Source organism: Pongo abelii, chromosome 10, assembly GCF_028885655.2.
Source record: "Pongo abelii isolate AG06213 chromosome 10, NHGRI_mPonAbe1-v2.0_pri, whole genome shotgun sequence".
Lineage (NCBI taxonomy): Eukaryota > Metazoa > Chordata > Mammalia > Primates > Hominidae > Pongo > Pongo abelii.
The window spans coordinates 76,201,459-76,222,521 of NC_071995.2; the positions used below are offsets into that span (position 1 = coordinate 76,201,459).

Genomic DNA, 21,063 nt, shown 5'->3' on the forward strand with positions numbered 1-21,063 from the left:
CTCTTTAGAAGCCTCCAACAAAATTTTGAAATAATGCTTACCCAGATTTATAACATGCTGTTTTGAAGTCTACATTCTTTCTTTTCTGACCACTTGTAGTAAATGCCAAGGAAACAATGCATTGGACATAAAGCAAACATGTAGAGGCAAAGAGAGCAGAATCAGGGTTTTGAGTAGTTCTCAAAAAAGAAAAATACCTAGCCCTTAGATAAGGCAAGGCACTATTCATAAGGAGAAAAGTATCATGCTTCTTAAGCCCGTTAATTAAATATAAGCAGAGACCCTCTATTAACACTTGACTTGTAAAATTAGGTCAAGAAAATCTGAATTTAGAGTTTTTCCTTCTTTTGATATAATATGCTCTACTTTACACAACCACACCATGGATTCTCAGAAGAAATTTTTATTATAAAATATTTCTGTGGGACTATAGATTTGCCTAGGATGTGACAGGGAAATTGACATTTTAATATGCTATTTTCCAAAAGGCATAGAATGCAAAACATTAGTTTTGAAAATGCTTACTCACAAGGTTTTAAGTTTGGCCTATTTGTCGAGCCAGTACAATGAGGAGGAGGAGGAAATGTGAGTTTACAAAGATTTAAATGTGAAGCCTTTAACCACCATTCAGGTAATGCTTTTGTAAGCCCTGAAGCTACTTCTACATAATATACCACAGGAATGGTTTTATGTGAACTGGGCATAATTGGCTATCAGTAAAAACTAAAGCTTATTGAATGCTTGGCTTGCAAGCTTGTCTTTTGCTAGGTTTGATATGTATCTGCACGTTAGGTAGTGATTTACATTTCCTCGCACAGCAGTATTTTTAGGATGGAATATGGACACACTGCTAGAAGAGGCACTTTTGTGTAGAATACTACCAGGAGTCGGCATTTTCCCAGCAGAGCCAGCAGAGAGGTTCACAAACTACCTTTTCTGTGCTTGATTACAAGGTTCATGGCAAGATTGCCTAACCAAGCCATTGTTGTTTCTTCTCTTCATATTTTATGTTATGTTTTTGGAAACAATTTTAATCTTACAGAAAATTTGCGAGAATTGTGCAAATGACTCTCATGTACACTTCTCCCAGAGCACTCAGAGAACTTATTCATATTTCACCAAGTTTCACCAAAGATGGTCACTTTTAGTAATTCAGGATAAATAGTGCACCTAGTAGTTGTCAGATCTTCCGAATATCCCTCAATCTGGAACAATTGTTTAGCCTTTCCCTGACTTTCATGATATTGATATATTGATGGCTAGGCATTTTACATAATGTTTCTAATTTGGGTTTGTCGTATAGTTCCTCATTATTAGATACATATTAAATGTATTTTTTGTCTGGAATGTCATCGAAATAATACTGTGTTTTTCCCGTTGCATTTTATTGGGTGTTTCATGATATGAATATCAATATCTTCCATTTTGGTTGTGTTGAATTTGATTGCTTGATTAAGATAATATCTGCCACAGTTTTATATTCTAAGTGAATTTGTCTCCATTTGCATGTGATAGGTATTTTTGTGGGAAGATATTTTGAGACTGTGTGTAAAAATGCAATTTTGTATCTACTTTCACCCACAAGTTTTAGCATCCATTGAGCTTTGTTGCCTGAATTAATAATGTGCTATTATAGATGACACCTGGTTTTCTAATTCCATCCTGTCTTCTGTGTTTGCTCTCTGGCATTCTACTTTAAGAAAGAGATATATTTTCTCCCCATGATCTTTCTATCTATTTAAATTATATGGACAAATAGATTTCTACTGTATTTGTTATAATTCATTACTATCACAACTTACTTTGATGCTTAATTTTCCAAGATTTGGCCACTGGGAGCCCCTTCGAGCTGGCTGTGTCTCCTTTCCAAATGCTCTATCACTCTTTGAGAATTTTCTTTCTTTATGGCTCAAGGTGTTCTAGGCTCATTTTGCACATTCCCTAACTTGGCTTTAGATCCTATTCTTTTCTTTAAGGAACTTGTATGTCTTTTTGTATAGAGTGATTTTAGGAACCAAGATCTCATTGCTCCTAGGTTTTCTTGGTGGTCAAAACCAAGAAATATATGTATGTATATACACACATACATACACACACATTGAATCATTATTTATTTTGATATTATATATATGACTTATTATAATTCAATGTGATTATTCACATATACATACATTCATAATACCTCCAATTCCAGCTCAACACCAGTTTATTTTTCTTTCCATACTTGTGCCTCCTTTTGTCAACCATGAGAAACCTGGCTCTCGTTATTCTCAATATGTTTTCTTATTTGCTCAACTCCCCTGAATCGAGTAAATCTTCCATCCACACTAGACTTCTGTTCACCCCAACAGTTTCCTGGCCTTGGCCCTGGCTGTCACCTGTCTGCCTTTCCAGAATGAAGAAAATAGGAAAGCAAGCACATTACTTGTTTTTGAAAGATATGTGCTTTTCTTTCCTTTTTGTTGGGGTTATAAACAGGAATTACAATACATTAGTTAATGTTTCTGACTCACATCAGTTCTGCTTGTGTCTACATTTGTGACCGTATCTATATCAAGATGGATCCACAGGGGAAAATATTTCTTGAATATAAATCAATATGCAAACATTCATGTTTATGACATTAAAGATTAGAGGTTTGATAGTGTCTAGGATTTATTACTGAGTTCCTTTTAATGATCAGTACATAAAGAATAACATTTATGTTAGACCAGTGGATATGTCACATTTAACGACTGAGTGACTGAGCTGTCTGTTAGCTAAGGGAACCTCAAATGCAGTAAAATACTTAGTTCAGAGGCATTTTTATGGAGTTAAACTGCAGGGTACTAGTTAATAGATCAACATTTCCAGGTAGCCAGATTCAAGTACTGGTTAAGCATCTACTAGATTGTTACCTAGGGCAACTTATTTGACCTCTAGATGTGTTAATTTCTTTATCTGCAGCCCCTACATTGCAAGATTGTTGTGAATTTTGAGTGACAGGCTCTAGGAAAATACTAAGCACCACACTTGGCACATATTAAGTGCACAAAAACAGGTAATAGCTGTCATGGTAATCACTGGTATCATGACTTTTAATGACTACAACTCTCAGTAACAGATGAAGGACCTAGCTTATTAGAATTCTAAATAAATTATACTCTGGAGGCTGAGGTGAGAGCATCTCTTGAGCCAGGAAGGTCAAAGCGGAAGTGAGCTATGGTTGCTCTAGTGCGCTCCAGCCGGGGTGACAGAGTGAGACCCTATCTCAGAAAGTAAATGAATAAAAGAAATCCAAATAAACTGTTTTTGCAATGCTATATCTTATAGTTTCAATAGTTACTCATCACATGATGACCATGTTGTAAATGCACAGTAAGATTGTCTACATAGGACCATGTTGCTGAATATTTTGAAGGAATATTATGATACATATTTTTTTCTTTTTCCAGTTAATAGGAAGAGAATGCATTATCAGCTTATGGAGAAACAGTGAATGTGCCACTGCAATATTCACTATATCTGTCAAAATGTACTTTCTGATTAGAAAACACTCTTGATTCTAAAGTCTTTATAAATTATTTCATGAATCAACTCAAATATTTTTATTTAACTGGTACAAATCATGCATAAAAATAGAGGGTATGTTGTGAGTTTTCAGAGATTTAACTCAACTTCTTTGATCATTTGCATAAAAGGTACATCTTTACCAGTTGGCATTGATTGATCATCTATAGACTGGAGTTAAAATCTAATTTTGCCGTAACAAATTATGAGGTGGAAATACTAGAGAAACGGATGGCTTGTAACATCAGTAGACATTTCTGGTCTCATTTACATGTGAATATAAACCAAGGATGACTTCTAAGTCCTTTTTACAGTGATTTGAAGTTTACCTTCACCATGTTCCTTTCTTTCATTGATCAATCTGTTTCCTTATTAATGCTAACGTAGATCACTCATGTAGGGGATTTGATGAGAAATACACCAGAGAACTTAAGGTAAATAAGAGTCTCTTGTGACTTAAACTAAAAGACATAAAAGAGTGAGTCTGCCAAAAATATGCACTGCCACGTTAACAAAAATTTTAAAAAGGCTTCCAAGACAAGACTGAGCTGTCACAAGTAGGAATACACTTTTTTAAAAAGCATGTCACAGACAGGGGGATTGGGAACTTAACCAATGGAATTAAGTCTTACATATTGAGGAAGATAGCCGTAAGTCAGCTTCTGAAGAATTCTTTTTAAGAGCTGTTTCCTTTTAGTAGAGCAAAAACTATACTGCTAAAATACATTCCAAGTTTTCTTTTACTCCAGACTTTCTTAGATGGAGATATAATCTTTTTTAACTAACATGGCCACAAACATTCTTGCTCCTGTGACGGCTGTTGGTCTTGTTCTCATAGGAACCAATTAGCAGTGGGCTTTAGACAAATATTTCAGTGAAATGCTTAATGTGACTCAGCTTCTAAAAGATTAATCTGTGAATACAAAGTCTGCAGGATTAGAAGTCAACCCTGGCTCCCAGCCAGTTCAACAAGGTGCTGTGCCTCTGTGACACTTCTTTGCAGGCAGCCAGTCAGCTTTCCCTGGAGTCCACAGTTTCACTACATACTCTCCATTTAAACTTCTTCAGCAAGTAATAAAAATCCTTAGAACACTTCAGAGGATTGTTTTTCCCTTCGTTCAGAGACAATAGGTTAAGGAAGAGGTCAGCGAGGGGTAAAGTGGCCCACAATAGATGAAGCCAGGTGGAAGAACAGACTTTAGTAGACTTTAGAAACGAATGGGGAGGGACTGTCAGTAGATGGGGGATATGTGAGAAATTGGGGTCCAGAAGAGAAAGAAACAGGCTACACAAAGAGCAGATATATTTGCTTTTTTAATATTGACCAGAATTTCACAAGAGAGAATGTATTTCCGGTCCTTTTGTAATAACAGTTGATGTCACAATTATTTTGCAAGGCAGGCATTTTTCCTTATTTTTACAGATGAACAAACAAGTTCAGAGAGGTGAAGTAACTAGCCAACATCACATGAGTTAATAATTGATTAGTGATGGGGCCAAGTTTTACACCCAAACCCAGTATATTTACACATATGCTACTCTTTCTTGCATATGTTTTACCCACCAATAATTTTGTTTTACCATTATGGCTAATAATATTTATTCATATATTTATAAAAGATTTGTTGACTGAAACTTATCTTCTGATACAAGACTGGACACTGAGGATACAATGGTGAGTTCAAACATGGAGAATAGCGTCTAGTCTGGGAGTTAAACATTAATCAATTAATTACATTAATCCCATATCGCAAGAGTATGAAGTGCTGAAAAGATAGGTCCAGGGAATACTAAGTACTAAGTGCTTATAATTGGAGACTTTGCCTGATCAGTGAAATTAGGGAGGAATTTTTAAGAAATTGTCACTTGAGCTAAGACTTGGAGGGAAGGAATCAACTGGATGAAGTGGGGAGGAAAATAATCAAGTGTAAAGACCCTGTTTTGGCAGGAAGCTATGGAAAGTAGGTAGAAGACTCTTGTGGCCGCAGTAGAGAGAGGAGAGAGGAGTCTTGTGTGAGATGATGCTGGAGACCATTATCCCATGGGTTGCGTGGGACCCAACCATGCAAGACCTTGTAAGTTCCATAAAGTTTTCACCAGAGGGCTGCATGAATCAGGACCAGGTTTGTTAATAAAATATTATGACTTCAGTTCTATAAATGATGGGTTTGACGTATTTTTGTGACAACCAAGAAGAAATGTCAATTAGACAGTCTTTATATACATCGGGAATTCAGAGTAAAGTGCTGGGTTAGAGTTAGAATTTTAGAATTCAGGCATAAATAAATAATAACCAATACAATGAATATGACTCAGATCATTTAGAGAGACTATAGATAAAAACTGGAAGAAGAATAGAATATTCCTTTGCTGAACTCCCGCTTCTGCTCTCTGTATCCCCACTTCTTTTTTTACTACCCAGAACCACAACATTTAATGATTATGTAAAGGAAAACAATAGAATAAAGTAGAATCCTAAGAAAATGGGAAACACACTGGAGAATTTTTGCCATAAAAGCCAAGGTAGGACAGTTTGATAAAGGAAGGAATGGGCTGCTGTTCTAAATGCTGCTAAGATACCAAATGATTGGAAGACTAAAATATCTTTTAAATTTAGCTACTTTGAGGTTTTTTTTTCTGGCCTTAATGGTATATTTCCTATCACTTAAATAGTACATTTTCTTTCTTAATTTGTTTATGCTCTTTATATTCAGTTTTAAGCTAGAATAAAATAGGAACAGTCTGTCAGAAATTATTGGAGGCCAAGGCACAATTTTGTATAGGAAAGTTTCTTTCTTGTATAGTTCTTTCTTTCATATATTAATTCACATATATAACACATATATCAATACAGACAACATGTAGTTTTCCATACTTTCTTAAAACCTAAGTGAACTTTTAAGTTTCTAGGCCTGTCAGGTAAATATTGACTATTTCTAATATCAATGATTACATTTTTTCTCTTGAAACTCAAATTTAGATTAAAAGCAAAATGTTAATTAAGCATTGATTCAAAAATATAATACACTTTTATTCACATATGAACATGATTTGTAAATATTCTTAAAGTAGTAAACATTGAAAGATCACTTGTCATGGCCCACTCCTACTACCAGAAAAAAAAAAGGGTAGAAGTAAGGCAAATGAGATGTCTCTAAAGAACACAGTCCAGTGTGCAATCCTATATTACCTTGCCTCCTTCTGTGTCTTAGTAGTTCATGCTGTGAACATTTAAAATGTGTGTTAGTCTGTGTCAAATATACATCGATTTTGAAGCTGCATCAAATAGAAAGCGTACCTTAAAATATTTACCCATGCATAAAGGGAAGAAACATGCATGAAGTATGATTAGAATATCAAAAGTATTCAGGACCTTTGTTGAGTGCTTTTCATTTAATTAGACACACTCTTTACAAGTTAACCACACACACAAATACATACCTACGTACGTACATAGACAAATGTGAAACAGATGATATGAAAGGTAATTGTAAGAATAAGAATTTGTTTCTGGTTGACTTTAATTGCTCTGAAATCTTTGGTAATTAAGTCATCATAATGATGTATATAGCCTAGAACAAAATTATTTTTTATTTTTACACATATTTTAAAATATGTTTTATAGAATTTTTGTTTTAAAAAAGAATTTTAAGTGTGATTTGAGTACTTTCAGTATTCTCACAAAAAATGTAATTTGGCCATATTTCCTCTAAAATAGCAAAAGAAGTTGGATCTTTTAAAATATTTTGCCCCCAAATTATAATCAACTATTGGTAGTTATAAGCTTCCAAATTTAGACAAGCCTAAGAAATCTAATTCCACATCTCACTCCCACTTAGGTAGTATATGAAAAATAACACAATTCTCCTATACATAGACAGCTCTGGAACATTCCAGTCATAAAGAAATACTTACCCTGATGGAAAATTTGTAATTAATATTTCTTGTAGAACTTCCACTTTGATGAGTGACTAGTGACTATAAGTGCTATTTCTTTCTATTTTCATGGTTAATTTCAGGGCACATTCAGAAAATGAAGGTACCGCTTTACCATCGGCTGACTCCTGTACCAGTCCTACAAAGATGGACTTATCATATAGTAAGACTGCTAAGCAGTGCCTGGAGGAGATATCTGGTAAGTGATCTCATCGATGCATAGGTCAAACCTAGGAATTTCTGTATACTCTCCATAAGACTTTTTATTAAATCATATGTGTGGTATACTGTTTTTAGTGCAAAAATGGACTATATACATCTCATGCTTCAAAGATCGTTAACTATTTGGCTGTTCTGCTTAGGATGATCTCTTTGTTACTATAAAAGTAATGGTAGTCCTTTCAGAACTGAAGACTTTAAGTCATTTTGCCCTGAGTCAAGTTGAATAAAATCAGAGAAAACCTGGATAATACATTTGGAGATTGAAAATAAACTAATGATTGGCCATGTATATTCTCCATGGCTAATGCAGCCTGCTCTGTCATCAATTCTGTACAGTTTAAAACATTTCTACAGGGTGGTTTCAAATGACCATTCTAAAAAACTCTGAAAAGGAAAATATTTTATTATATATAGATGATGTAAGAAAAAAATAATACATATCCCAGACACGGTTATCAGGTTTTTGGTGTGTATAAAATGGGATGCTCAGCTTGAGAACAATGTTTTCTCTAGGGTCCAGGTAAGCCTAAGCATATATGGAAAGCATTTAGTTTAATTTCATTACATATAGATCTATATTCATGAGGAACCAAGTAACCTCCTAGCAAAATATATTGCCCCTAAAGGGTGAGAGAGTAAAGAGTACTTTATCTCCTCCTAAGTATAATAATGCATGAAAGTAGGGGTGTGTCTGTTGTTCCAGGAAATCTCTGGTCCAAGCCTTGTGTATTCACAGCTAGGTTCAAATGAAGAAAACTAAATAAATTATTTAATTTTAAAAAATTACTGTGTACTCCAAAGACTCAAAGTGTAAGTGTTGCTATGAAGCTCAAGTGACTCTTTCACAAATTTGGGGGTTAAGAAACTTCTCCACTTTGGCAGACCTGAAAAACATTTGGCAAGCATTAGACATGACTACAGCATCCTACAGTGGATATTGACAACAATTACAGAACAACATCCCAAGGGTACATTTTGGAATCAGCATTAGTTGATAACATTAGGCGTCAGAGGTTTCATATGGAGATTACAACAAAGGCCAGTACTAGATAGGGGTAGAAATGGTAATGCCAAGACACAGATATAGGGCTAATAATTGTAGATTTTTCAAATACATGGGGGATCTGTTGACTTTCCATTAACTCTGGGTAGTACCACGGTCAAAATAATGCTATGTGTCTATTATGACCAGATGTTTTATAAAATTAGCACGGCATGAAGATGTGTATACCTCATATATTTATACATAAATGTCCTCAAATTGCATGTTTTAGCACTAGAGCTCAAATTTGTAGGATAAATGAATTTAGTAGAGTTTGAATTGCAATTTTATGTGAATTTCACAAAGGAACACTGTTTTCAGAAACTAATATATCACAGTATATCTGATTGAATAGTCATATTGATGTTTTTCTCTACTTTCTTATTGTCTACCCTTTGATCACTTTTTCATTTTTCCAGTTGATATTTCCTTTTAACATTCTGATTTTTAATAGAATACCTGAAAGTGAATATAAACTGGCAATTAATGTAATAATTTAATGGGTTTATCAGAGAGCATAATATCATTTTGCAGCAATAATCAATTATTTACATAAAATCATAGTTTTCAGTCTAGGATTTTGATAGGAATTCAGTAAAAGAAAGAAAACAGAAAATAAATGGTACAATGAGACTTGTCTAATTATGTCAATCTCACTATTATCTGTTTAAATGCAGCCTATAGTGGGATAGTGAAAATGTCTCTTGTTGCTAACTTGAGATTTCCTGGAAGAATTGTGATATTATTTGCAGTTAGTAAGTTATAAATTGAGTACTATAATTGAAGAAATTTAGATGAGGAAATATGAGCAGGCCAGTGATAAGATGACTATCACAGAGAAATTAGATTACATATCTTCATCATTTTAAGATTTTGGTTTATGGGTCACTATTACTCTCTTACCATTTCTGCCTTAATTTTTAGTGATTTTAGTATCTACATGGGTGTTCTTTGTAACACCTTGGCCTCTTCCCCCCATAATTTTGTCTTGCAGTCCCTCCTGAGCTACTTATTCTCATCATCATACCCTAGATCTAGGCACCATCAGAAACTCCTACTTCTCTATGACCTCACTTTCATGCACTGCACTCTCACTGATTACAAACTCCTGTCATTTCAGTATTCTTCCTTTTGTTCCCTGACTCCAGCAATGATTCCACTAGGATTTCCAATTCATTGATCCTACCACTTTTTACTGTCTTCACCAACCTCTGCATATTTTTCTTCTCTCCTTAGTCAGCTAAATTCCTGTAATGAGTGAATGTATTTTTATTTTTATATACCCTAACTCCATTGCCTCTCTCTCACTTAATTGTACTCATTTGATGAAATCATGACCTGGTTACGTTTAAATCTCCACCTATTCTATACCAACAATGAATGAACCAGGACAAAACACACCGCATGTCAGTGTGACTCACTTTACATATATGACCTCCAACCTCAAGTGACTATGTAATGCTCCCGGCAGTCAGTCTATTTTTTATACCTTTTTTTCTCAAATGTCCGACATCACTAGTCCCATCCTTTCTCTTAACTGACGATCTTGATGTGTACTTCACTTAAAAAAGTGAAGCACAAAGAAAAGTTCATGAACCACTGTCATCACACCTACCCAAGTAAAACATATATACCCACTTACTACCTATTTACTCTGCTTTTACTTAGATTACTCTCTCTTCTCTTTAATAGCTCCCTCCCAACCAAATCACTTATTTTAGGCCATAGCATACTATCATTTCTCCAACCTTAATTTAAAAAAAACAACTTCCTGTCCGGGCGCGGTGTCTCACGCCTGTAATCCCAGCACTTTGGGAGGCCAAGGCGGGCAGATCACAAATCAGGAGATCGAGACCATTCTGGCTAACACGGTGAAATGCCGTCTCTACTAAAAATACAAAAATATAGCCAGGCATGGTGGTGGGCGCCTGTAGTCCCAGCTACTCGGGAGGCCTGAGGCAGGAGAATGGCATGAACTTGGGAGGCAGAGCTTGCAGTGAGCCGAGATCGCGCCACTGCACTCCAGACTGGGAGACAGAGCAAGACTCCGTCTCAAAAAAAAAAAAAACAAAAACCACAACTTCCCTTGACCCCAAATTTGTCCTCAAGTACTGTTGTGATTTATCTCCTTCTTTTATGGCATGCTGTAAAAAGAGTATGGTTCAATCACAGTCTTTTAGGCTTTTAGCCCCACTTCTCCACTGGAACTGCTCTTATTGAAGTCACCACTAATGTTAACATGGCCAAATCCAAGGATCAAGTCTCAGGCCTTATCTTGTTTCACCTCGCAGCAGCTACTTGTCCTCTTCTAAGAAGGTTTCTTCCTTGGTGCTATAGTTTGGATACAGTTTGTTTGGTCTCACCAATTCTCATGTTGAAATTTGATCCCCTTGGCCAGGCATAGTGGCTCATGCTTGTAATTCTAGCACTTTGGGAGGCCGAGGAGGGCAGGTAATGAGATCAGGAGTTCGAAACCAGCCTGGCCAACACAGTGAAACCTCATCTTTACTAAAAGTACAAAAATTAGCCGGCTGTGGTGGCAGACACCTGTAGTCCCAGATACTTGGGAGGCTGAGGCAGGATAATCGCCTGAACCTGGGAGGCGGAGATTGCAGTGAGCCGAGATCGCACCACTGCACTCCAGCCTGGGTGACAGAGCTAGACTCCATCTCAAAAAAAAAAAAAAAAAAAAAGAACTTTGATCCCCAATGTTGTAGATGGGGCCTCATGAGAGGTGTTTGGATCCCAGGGGCAGATTCCTCATGAATGGCTTGGTGCCATTCTCCTGGGAGTGAGTGAATTTTCACTGTTAGGTCCTACACAAACTGGTTGTTAAAAGTAACCTGGCACCTTCACTTTCTCTTGTTTATGCTCTCACCATATGATCTCTGCACAACAGCTCCCCTTTGCCTTTCACTGTGAGTGGAAGCAGTCTGAAGTCCTCACCAGAAGCAGATGCTGGAAGCAGCTTCTTGTACAGCCTAAAGAACAGTGAGCCAAATAAACCTCTTTTCTTCATTAATTACCCAGATAATCCTTTATAGCGTCACAAATGGACTAAGATACTTGATTTTCAGGGTCATGTATCCCCTCTATTTTCCTCAAACCTTACTGTTCCTTCTTGGTTTCCTTTTCTAGTTATACTTTTTTCTTGATGATTTCTTATGATTTAAATGATCCAGGTCTCTGCTTCTAGGTTTCTCTACCTATAAATGTGATTTAATATCGATATTATCTCATGGCTTTAAATTTCATCTATATTCTGATGGCTTACAAATGTCTCTCTCTGCACTAGTTCTCTCCCCGGAACGCTGGACTCAAATATCCAACTGCCAACACAATCTTTCCACTTGAATATCTCACAGACACTTCAAACATAATATATCCCAAACTGAACCTCTGATATTAACCTAAAAAATTGTACCCCTCGAAAACTCTTTACCCAAGTCTTCTCCATTTTGATTAATAAGAATTTCATCCTTCCAGTTGCCCAAGCCTGAAACCTTAGACTTATTCACGGCTCCTTTTTAATGCCTCACACCTAATGTCCTGATATTCTATTCATTATAGTATCTTGTTGGCTCCAGAAGTATTGTTTTCTATTTGCACTCAGAAACAAATGGTGTATATGAATCAACTTTTTGGGATATTTCTCAGTACTTGAACTCTTGTTATTTTCTCAGAAATTCAGAAACTGAAAAAATTTAGATGATACAATATTGAAATAACTATAAGAAATAAGGTACTAAGATACCCTAGAATAACTGCATTTTTAAAATATATCCAGAATTTGCCACTTCTTCTTTTTTCTACTTTTGTCTATTAAGTGGCATCACCAATGGATGGTTAGTATATAGATAGCACTCAATAAATGCATGTAAAATGAAATTAATATAATGGATATAGCATTAAAATGAGAACTACACTAAAAAAGGAACCTAATAATTTTCAGAGGAAAACAATAAACAGAAAAGATAGGACTTATATTTTTGGGTTTGGAAGGCACTCAGGAAATAATAACAGTGAACTTATGACCAATTATACTCAACTGAAGGGGTTGATATAAATGGAAAATAAAAATTTGCTTTTGATTATGCCATCATTGAATAATCAAAGAATATGAGGAAGAAAATGTTTAGTCATTCTACAGAAGTAATGTTACAGTTCAGAAGCTCTCCCTGTTGAGCTGGGATTTTAAAACAGCACATTATAAAATGGAAGAAAGCCAGGAATGGTGGCTCATACCTGGAATAGTAGCACTTTGAGAGACCAAGGCAGGACGACTGCTTGAAGCCAGGAGTTCAAGACCAGTCTGGACAACATAGTGAGACATTGTCTCTAAAAAAAAAAAAAAAAAAAAAAAATCAAATTATCCAGGCATGGTGCTGTATAGCACTTGTGTAGCCCAGTCTACTCAGGAGGCTGAAGAGAGAAGACTGCTTAAGCTCAGAAGTTCAACGCTGCAGGAGCCATGATCATGCCACTGCACTCAAGCCTGGGTGACAGAACAAGACCTTGTCTCCAAAAAAAGGGTGGGGGGGCCAGGGAGAGAAGAAGAATAAATTTGTAACACAGGTTGAACATCCATAATTTAAAAATCCAAAATTCAGAAGGTCCCAAACTCATAAATTTTTGTGTGGTGACATAATGCCACGAGTGGAAAATTCCAAACCTGACCTCCTGTGACAAATTGCAGTCAAAATGCAGGTGCACAACACAGTGTATTCAGCATTCTCAGGGGAAAAAACAGTCTGTCAGCCTCTTTAGCTGCTATGTATCTTTTCCATGCACACCCAGATTCCCCCACACAAGCACACCCACAAAGGGTAGTATAATGGCATGTGTGCAGAATGGACATGCCAATGGCAGGTTCCCCACAGTGCCCCACATTGGGTCAAGACCTATACGCATTACACTGTGGTTTTTGTTTTGTTTTTGTTTGTTTGCTTATTTTTCATTCTGTGGCATAAAGATATTGTTGAAAATGTCAAAAAAGGCCTTAAGTTACCCCTATGGGTAACAGTGATAAGAAAAAAAGGAAGCTTTTTTTTTTTTTTTTTTTTTTTTTTTTAATAGCACAGAAAGTCAAGCCGTTGGAGAGACTAGACTGTAGTGTAAGTGGGAAACATGTTCCAGAAGAGAATGGTGTTGGAATGACCACCATATATGACCTGAAGAAACCAAAGGATAAATTGTTGAAGTTCTCCGTTGAAAGCGATGAACAGAATTAACGAAAAGCAGAAAAATACTGCATAAAGCTAAAAATGAAGATCTCAATTGTGTATTGAAAGAGTGGATCCATCAGTGTCATGGTGTACACATGCCACTTAATGGTATGATGATGGTTAAATAAGCAAAGATCTTTCACAATGAATTGGCAGTTGAAGGAAACTAAATATTCAATAGGCTGGTTGTGGAAATTTAAGACAATATATGGCATTAAATTTTTAAAGATTCGTGGTGATAAATAGTGAAGACGTACGTTGACTAGTATGCCAAGATCATTGCTGATGAAAATCTGACTCTGGAACAAATCTTTGATGCTGAAACAACACAAGTTTTGATGCCTCAGAAAGATACTGACACAGAAGATAAGACAGCCCCTACAGGAAGTAAGGATGCCAAGGGCAGAGTAACTGAGATTGGATGTACTTATACAGCAGGAACCCATAAATGAAAACTTGCTGTGATAACCAAAAGCTTGTGATAACCAAAAGCTTGCATCCCTGCTGTTTTCAGGGAGTGAATTTCTTATCAGTTTATTATTATGCTAACAAAAAGGCTTGGATCACCCCGGACATATTTTCTGTTGGTTTTGCAAACATTTTGTATCAGCAATTCTTGTTCACTGCCAGGAAGCTGGACTGAATGACTGCAAGAATTTATTTGATTATATTTATTCTACTCATTGTCTAGCTGAAATTATTATCAAAAACAATGTTTATGCCATGTAGTTTCCCCAAAACGTGACTTGTTAATTTAGCCAAGTGACCAGGTGATCCTTCAATCGAAAAAGAATAAATATAAAAACACTTCCTTAAATAGCATGCCAGCAGCAGTGAACAGAGGTATATGTGTGGAAGATTTTCAAAAGGAATTTAGCATGAAAGATGTCATATATGCTGTTGTCAAGCCTTGGAATTCATTGAGTAAAGACATGGTTGTACCTGCCGGGCACAGCCTCTGGTCTGCATCTATGTTCAGTGATGATGATGAACCAGGTGGTGACTTCGAAGGATTCCCTGTGTCAAATGAGAAAAACAATGATGTCTGACCCTACCTATTCCAAAAAAAAAAAAAAAAAAAAAAACTTTCAGAGTCCGTAAATAGGCTGGAAAAAGTGGATATCAAAGAAATTTTTAAGATTGATAATGAGGCTCCAGTTGTTCATTCACTGAACATTGATGACATAGCCAAAATGGTGCTGAATTCAGGTGACTGTGATAATAGTAATGATGAAGATAACAATGTTAACACCTCAGAAAAAGTGCCTAGAGACAACATGATGGAAATGCATGATGATCTTAGTGAAGAACTAGAGCAGTGTACATTCATTACAGAACAATAAATTATGCCAGTTGATAAAAATCAGAGAGATTTCTAAGACAAAAACTGTTGTTAATGAGGCAGATGACTCTGGGGGAAACATTTTAAAAAGCTACACAGCAGAATGCCACCTCATCCCTAGGGGGCCCACTTCCGGGTCCCTCAACTGCTTCTGATGTTTCTTCTCACCTAAAAAAAAAAAATACAGTGTACAGTAACCTTTTAATCCAAACACAGCATTGAATATAGAGATGGAAAGCTTGTGGTTGTTTGTGGTTGCTGTTGTTTCATAGCTGATACAGGTATTCTGGCAATGCTACTGTGCTGCCCAGTGACCTTGAACACATTATTTTTTCACTGCATTAATGCTATGTCATATTTTTTGCTGGCAAGTACTTATGTATAAACAATTGCAATAAAATAATTGCCTATTAGTAGCATATAAATTCAGTCAGGAATGATGGTGATGCCACAAAACCACAGATTGTCCAATCCAGTTAGGTGACTGAGATAGAGACACCTTTGATTTCTGATGGTTCAATGCACATAAACTTTGTTTCATGCAAAAAAAAATTTTAAATATATAGAATTACCTTCAGGCTATGCGTATAAGGTGCATATGAAACATAGGTGAATTCTGACTTGGATCCCATCCCCAAGATATCTCATTATGTATAGGCAAATATTCCAAAATCTGAAAAAATTCAACGTGCAAAACACTTCTGGTCCCAAGCATTTCTGATAAGGGATATTAAGCCTGTAATAGAATAACCCTATAAAAGAATGAACCTGTCAGAATTCTAAAGCTCATGAGATGTTTTCTATATTAATGATGCCTCTCTTTCTCAGAATCTCCATCCCTTTATTGGCTTCCCTCTTTCTGAGTTCTGGATGCTAGTGAAACCACAAAGCATATAAGCACCTGAATTTATTGCCAGGTCCTAGCTCATACTGGCCCACAGAATACCCCTTCCAAGATTGTTTGAAATGTGGAACGAGAAATGTTCTAGGAATTGGAAAAAATAAATTTTGGCTTCAGCACTGCAATTATTTAGCGATTATTTGGCCTCTGCACTGAGAGTTGCTCTCTGGTTCCCTTTTCTGTGTGGTGACTATGATGATACTTAATAAACTCAGAAGATTGTTGTGAGATATGGTATTATTCTTCCATCAGTCTTTTCAGTAATTATCACCTGGCATCCTACACATGCCAGGCATCTCAAAATTTGGGAAAACAAATGTGACTAACAAGTGAGCTCTCCTTTGAAAAAGTAAGAAACAGATAAAATTTAACACCACAAATAAATGAATAAATAGGCACATGGAAACAACTAACTTAGCTGTAAAGAGTCATGCAGAACTTAAAAGAAGATCAGACATGCATATTGTGGAATTCTAATGAACAATGAAATTATGGAATAGCATTCTAGGAAGAAACAATTTCATGAAAATAATGGGAAACAAATTCTTCTTAACTTATTCTTTTCATTAGTTTCTTTTTGTAAAATTTGGCATTTCTCCTAAACTCACTGAGGTTTCGATAGTTCTCTGATTTTCTGTAACCCCAAGCTTCAACACTATTGTTATTGTTGAACTTTTATTGCTCATGGTTGCTGTAGGGGCCTCAATGAGGAATAATTCTGCTTCCCAAGTGAAGTGGCCTTCATGATACAGAATTCTGAGGAAGTTAGTCTTGGCAGGGTAAGATGCAGGCTTTATAAATTTATGAAGTCTATATAATGTTCAGAGGCCTGAAAATAATACAGAAAATAAAATGTATAGTGTCTAGAAAGGGGTTTAGGTGAGTTAGGAGTTCTATAGCTTAAGATCTATTGCTGTATATTAAGCCTACCTGGAAGTACTGGTGTCGTTTTGTGTGTCTGATATCTATTGCCCCATCTTCTGATAACAGCACCTTGATTTTCTTTGGGGAGCATTCTCTGCTCATGTGATCTAACTGAAATTGATGTAAGTGGGGCCAATGAGAACAATCTATTCATTGACTGCAGTGACTGTTTGAGGACTGGTTGTGTGACCCAATCAAGTTTGATCAGAACAAATAAGACTCAATCTCAGGACTTTTCCTGAGGTTGTTATAAGAGAAGTGGTCTCTTTTTCCACTACACCTAAAACTAATAAAAGAAAAGCTTAGACCTGCTTACAGTGACCTCCACCCTCAAATGAAACAAACATAGAGGAAACAGAACCTAAATCAGGAGAGACCAAATTCAAGGCCATTGTCGGAAATGACTGAGCCCCTGAAAAATCCATGTCTGAAACTATTTCTCCTCTAGTTTTGGGTTACGTAACCCAGAAAAAAGTCTTTTTGTGCTTACACAAATGTGAAAATCGTCCCTATTGCATGACCCACAAGATGTATGACATGTAAAGATTTGCCATACTATTAAGGAGCAAACTTGAATGGTTCACATTGCAATGCAGATGTGTTAGAAGGATTTGCTAAGTTAGTTGGAGAGCTTAGTTGTTTAAATTTTCACCAGTGCAGTAACTCACTTGAAATTATAAAAACATTGTCTTTGTCATTAAATGGTAATGAAAGTTTAAAAAGGTAATAAATTGTGGTTTGAAGATAAACATCAGAAATGCATGACAATAAAGTAGAATACTGGATAAATGACTTTCAATTTGAATATTCTTCATAAGTTTTCAGTGTACCTCTCCAAAATTTTTAAGTACATCATTTAAATTTGCTTTTGCTTATTATGTTCTTTGTGAAGAAACCTAGTTGTATTTACCCAATCTGATGATGGTAGCTCCAATAATTATTATAGTCAGGTGAAATGTATTATATAATTTGTGCCATTGAAGAAGTAGCTTATTGCTTCCTGCCTTTCCTCTAAGATTCATATCATGACCTCAATATTACAACGCTGGCTGAATTAATGGTACAGATTTTACTGCTTTGGCTTGAGTTTTATTCTCACATTCATTGATGGAAAGAATTTGTCCTCAGAGGCCACCCCTTTCATCATCTGCCAAATGATTCTGCCAAATGTAAAGCAAGCCCAAATTTTCATCCCACTGGTACTCAAGGAAGTTTTTCAATTTTTCTTCTATAGGTTCACACTTGCCCTTTTTTTTTTTGCATAAGACTATCCACCAACATGTATAAAATTTGTTTAATTCACTTCTTAACCTTTAGCTGGAATTTATATTCAACCGAAAAATGTTCATAGGTGCTGGACTGGCTCAATATCAATAAAGCTGGCGTGTCATTTGTAAAAAAGTAATATTAAAATTATTGGATGAATTCAGGAAACCATTTTAGAAATAGAAGAATTTAGGTTAAACAGAAGGATAAGCGAATGGTTACATGTGCTTTTACTGACTACCAGACTTTGTATTAAAAGTGGGAAATATCTGACATTTACAATCTCTGTAAATGATCACTGAAATTGCCTTTTTTTTTTTTTGAATGTTTATAAAGATCAAGAAGATCGAGCTCAGATAATTCAAATCAGTTTAGGTCTTTTACTTAAATAGCCACATTATAATTATGTTTACTAAAGAGCTGAAAAGCTTTCCTTTCCAGCATATTATAATGGCTATAACTTATTTTAGGTCTTGGCATAATTAGAATGATTCACATTTTTCCTACTGACTGGGCGTATTTGTCTCCTTTGCACTGCGACTTCCTCCTCTTCCTTGTATAACATACATCTATATGTGTGAATACAAACAAATATAAAAACATCCATATAGGAATGTACACCCAAAGCAAGCAGGATGGCTGTCTCCAAAGAAGGAATAAGTGGGTTCCCCACTGTCGCTCAGAGTAAATGTGGACTGATGTAGTTCTGGGACAAACCTACTGTAACCACAAGTTAATAACAATATCTTTGAACAAAGAAACAGACAGAAACCCCCTTTTGATAAGCCATCTCTACAATCCCTTCCTTGCTGGCTCCATTGGACTGAGCCTATCCTTTCCAGGGTTCACCCCTCCAGAGGGATTAAATTTCCTGTCTCATTGAATCAGGAAGAACCATGTGATTTAATCTGACAAATGAAATACAAGTGGAAAAATGACGTGGGATGTTCCTGAGCAGAAACTTAAGAGCCATTGCTTGGATCTCTCACCTCTCTTTTCCTTTGGTCATAAAATCAACATGTCCCAGACTAGGATTGCTCTTGCAGCATGGTTGTTAGAATAAAGAATACCTGAGAGAGAGCTGTAACAAACATAGAGTGGACATTAATGTCAGCAAAAGTACATCTTTGTATTGAATGCCACTGAAGTTTCTAAACCATTGATAAATGCAATATAACAATCTAAGTCAGGTTTTCTCAACTTTGGCACTATGGATGTTGTAAAATGCATAATTCTTTTTTTGCTTGGGGGTGGTTTATCATTGTAGGATGTTTAGCAGCATCACTGGCCACTTCCCCTTAGATGTCACCACCACACCCACAGTTGTGATAACGAAAAATGTTTCCAGATATTGCCGAATGTCCCTTGGGGGAAAAACCATCCCCAGTTGAAAACCACTAATCTCAGCATAGTAGTTCTCAAAGGGGGTTTTCAGAGCCAGCAGTATCTGGAAATTTGTTATAAATAGAAAGTCCCAAGACCCTCCGAGTCCAACTGAATGAGCAGTTATATGGCTGGGGCACAGCAAACTGTTTTAATAAGCCCTCCAAGTGGTTCTGAACATATGAAGCTTGAGAACCACAGGTTTAAACTGATTGGTATATATATAAGCAGTCTTGAATAAGGAAAGGGCATAAATATTGCTTTTATTTACAGATGAATAAGGTCAACTCTTTTGATATATAAAGCATTAGAATTGCATTTTTTTGTGAATCTGTAAGGCTTTAGGGTATATTAGCATATATACTAGTGTAACAAATGTTGAATACATTGAAATTTCATAATTTGAACAAATTTCACTGTGGTCTCAGGACTTGGAAATTCACTGAGTCACAATAACTCAAAACGAAGGAAAAAAATTTTCTACTTAGGAATTCCAAGGGGAGTGTCATTTTGGTCTTCCAAAAAATACTTTACAAAATTATGTTTTTAGGAGCATAACTGTCAGTTTCAATTATCTGATGTTTGTACTCTAATTTTATTTAGCACATTTTATGTAAACGATTAGTATTTAAAAAGTATAGAATTGAGAATGAGTATCAATAATTCACAGATTTCTTTATTGCAGAATTTTGTCACAAATAATAGCTGTTCTTTCCATCTAATTTCCTTTTCATATCTATAAAATGGATCTAAGTCTGATCTACCTTGAAAGGTGGGGCATAAGGAATAATTAACTTTGCAAAGTAAGTGGTTATTATGTGTAAAGTTATAGGCAATGCATATTATAATGCTAATATATATAGTTATGAGATTCGGTATTTCCTCTAGTTGAGATTGGCAATAGGAGGTAGAAAATCACAATTAATTTTGCCGCATTAGCTCTGAAAATGATGAAGATAATATTTCTGCATATTTCTCCACTTTCCCTCATTTGATAAAGGAGAAATCCCTATTTTTCTGTTTGTGAGCAGAAAATCTTCAGAAGTTAAATACTAAAAAGTTGATAGTCTTCTTCTTAACTGTCAATGGTACCCATGATTTCTGCTATACCATATATTTGTTTTTTAAAGTTGTCCTAAAATCAGAATTTTGTGGTGGTGTAGTGTACATACCAGTACAAGGTAAATACAAGAAAATTATCTTTAGGTTTTCTGCTTTTATGAAAACATTAAAAAATAAGAGCTGATTATGCTGTGATAGGCTTATGAAATAG

General features: G+C 35.8%; 1 protein-coding gene across 11 annotated transcripts in view; it reads left to right on the forward strand.

The window, feature by feature from the left end:
• The window catches only part of NAV3 (neuron navigator 3), a 924,032-nt gene that overhangs the window by 722,228 nt on the left and 180,741 nt on the right, over positions 1–21,063 (forward strand). For all 11 annotated transcript variants that reach the window (XM_024256848.3, XM_063712200.1, XM_024256849.3 and 8 more), the window contains one exon: positions 7,569–7,684. In XM_024256848.3, the coding sequence (XP_024112616.2) occupies positions 7,569–7,684 (116 nt within the window). The remainder of the gene's footprint in view (positions 1–7,568; positions 7,685–21,063) is intronic.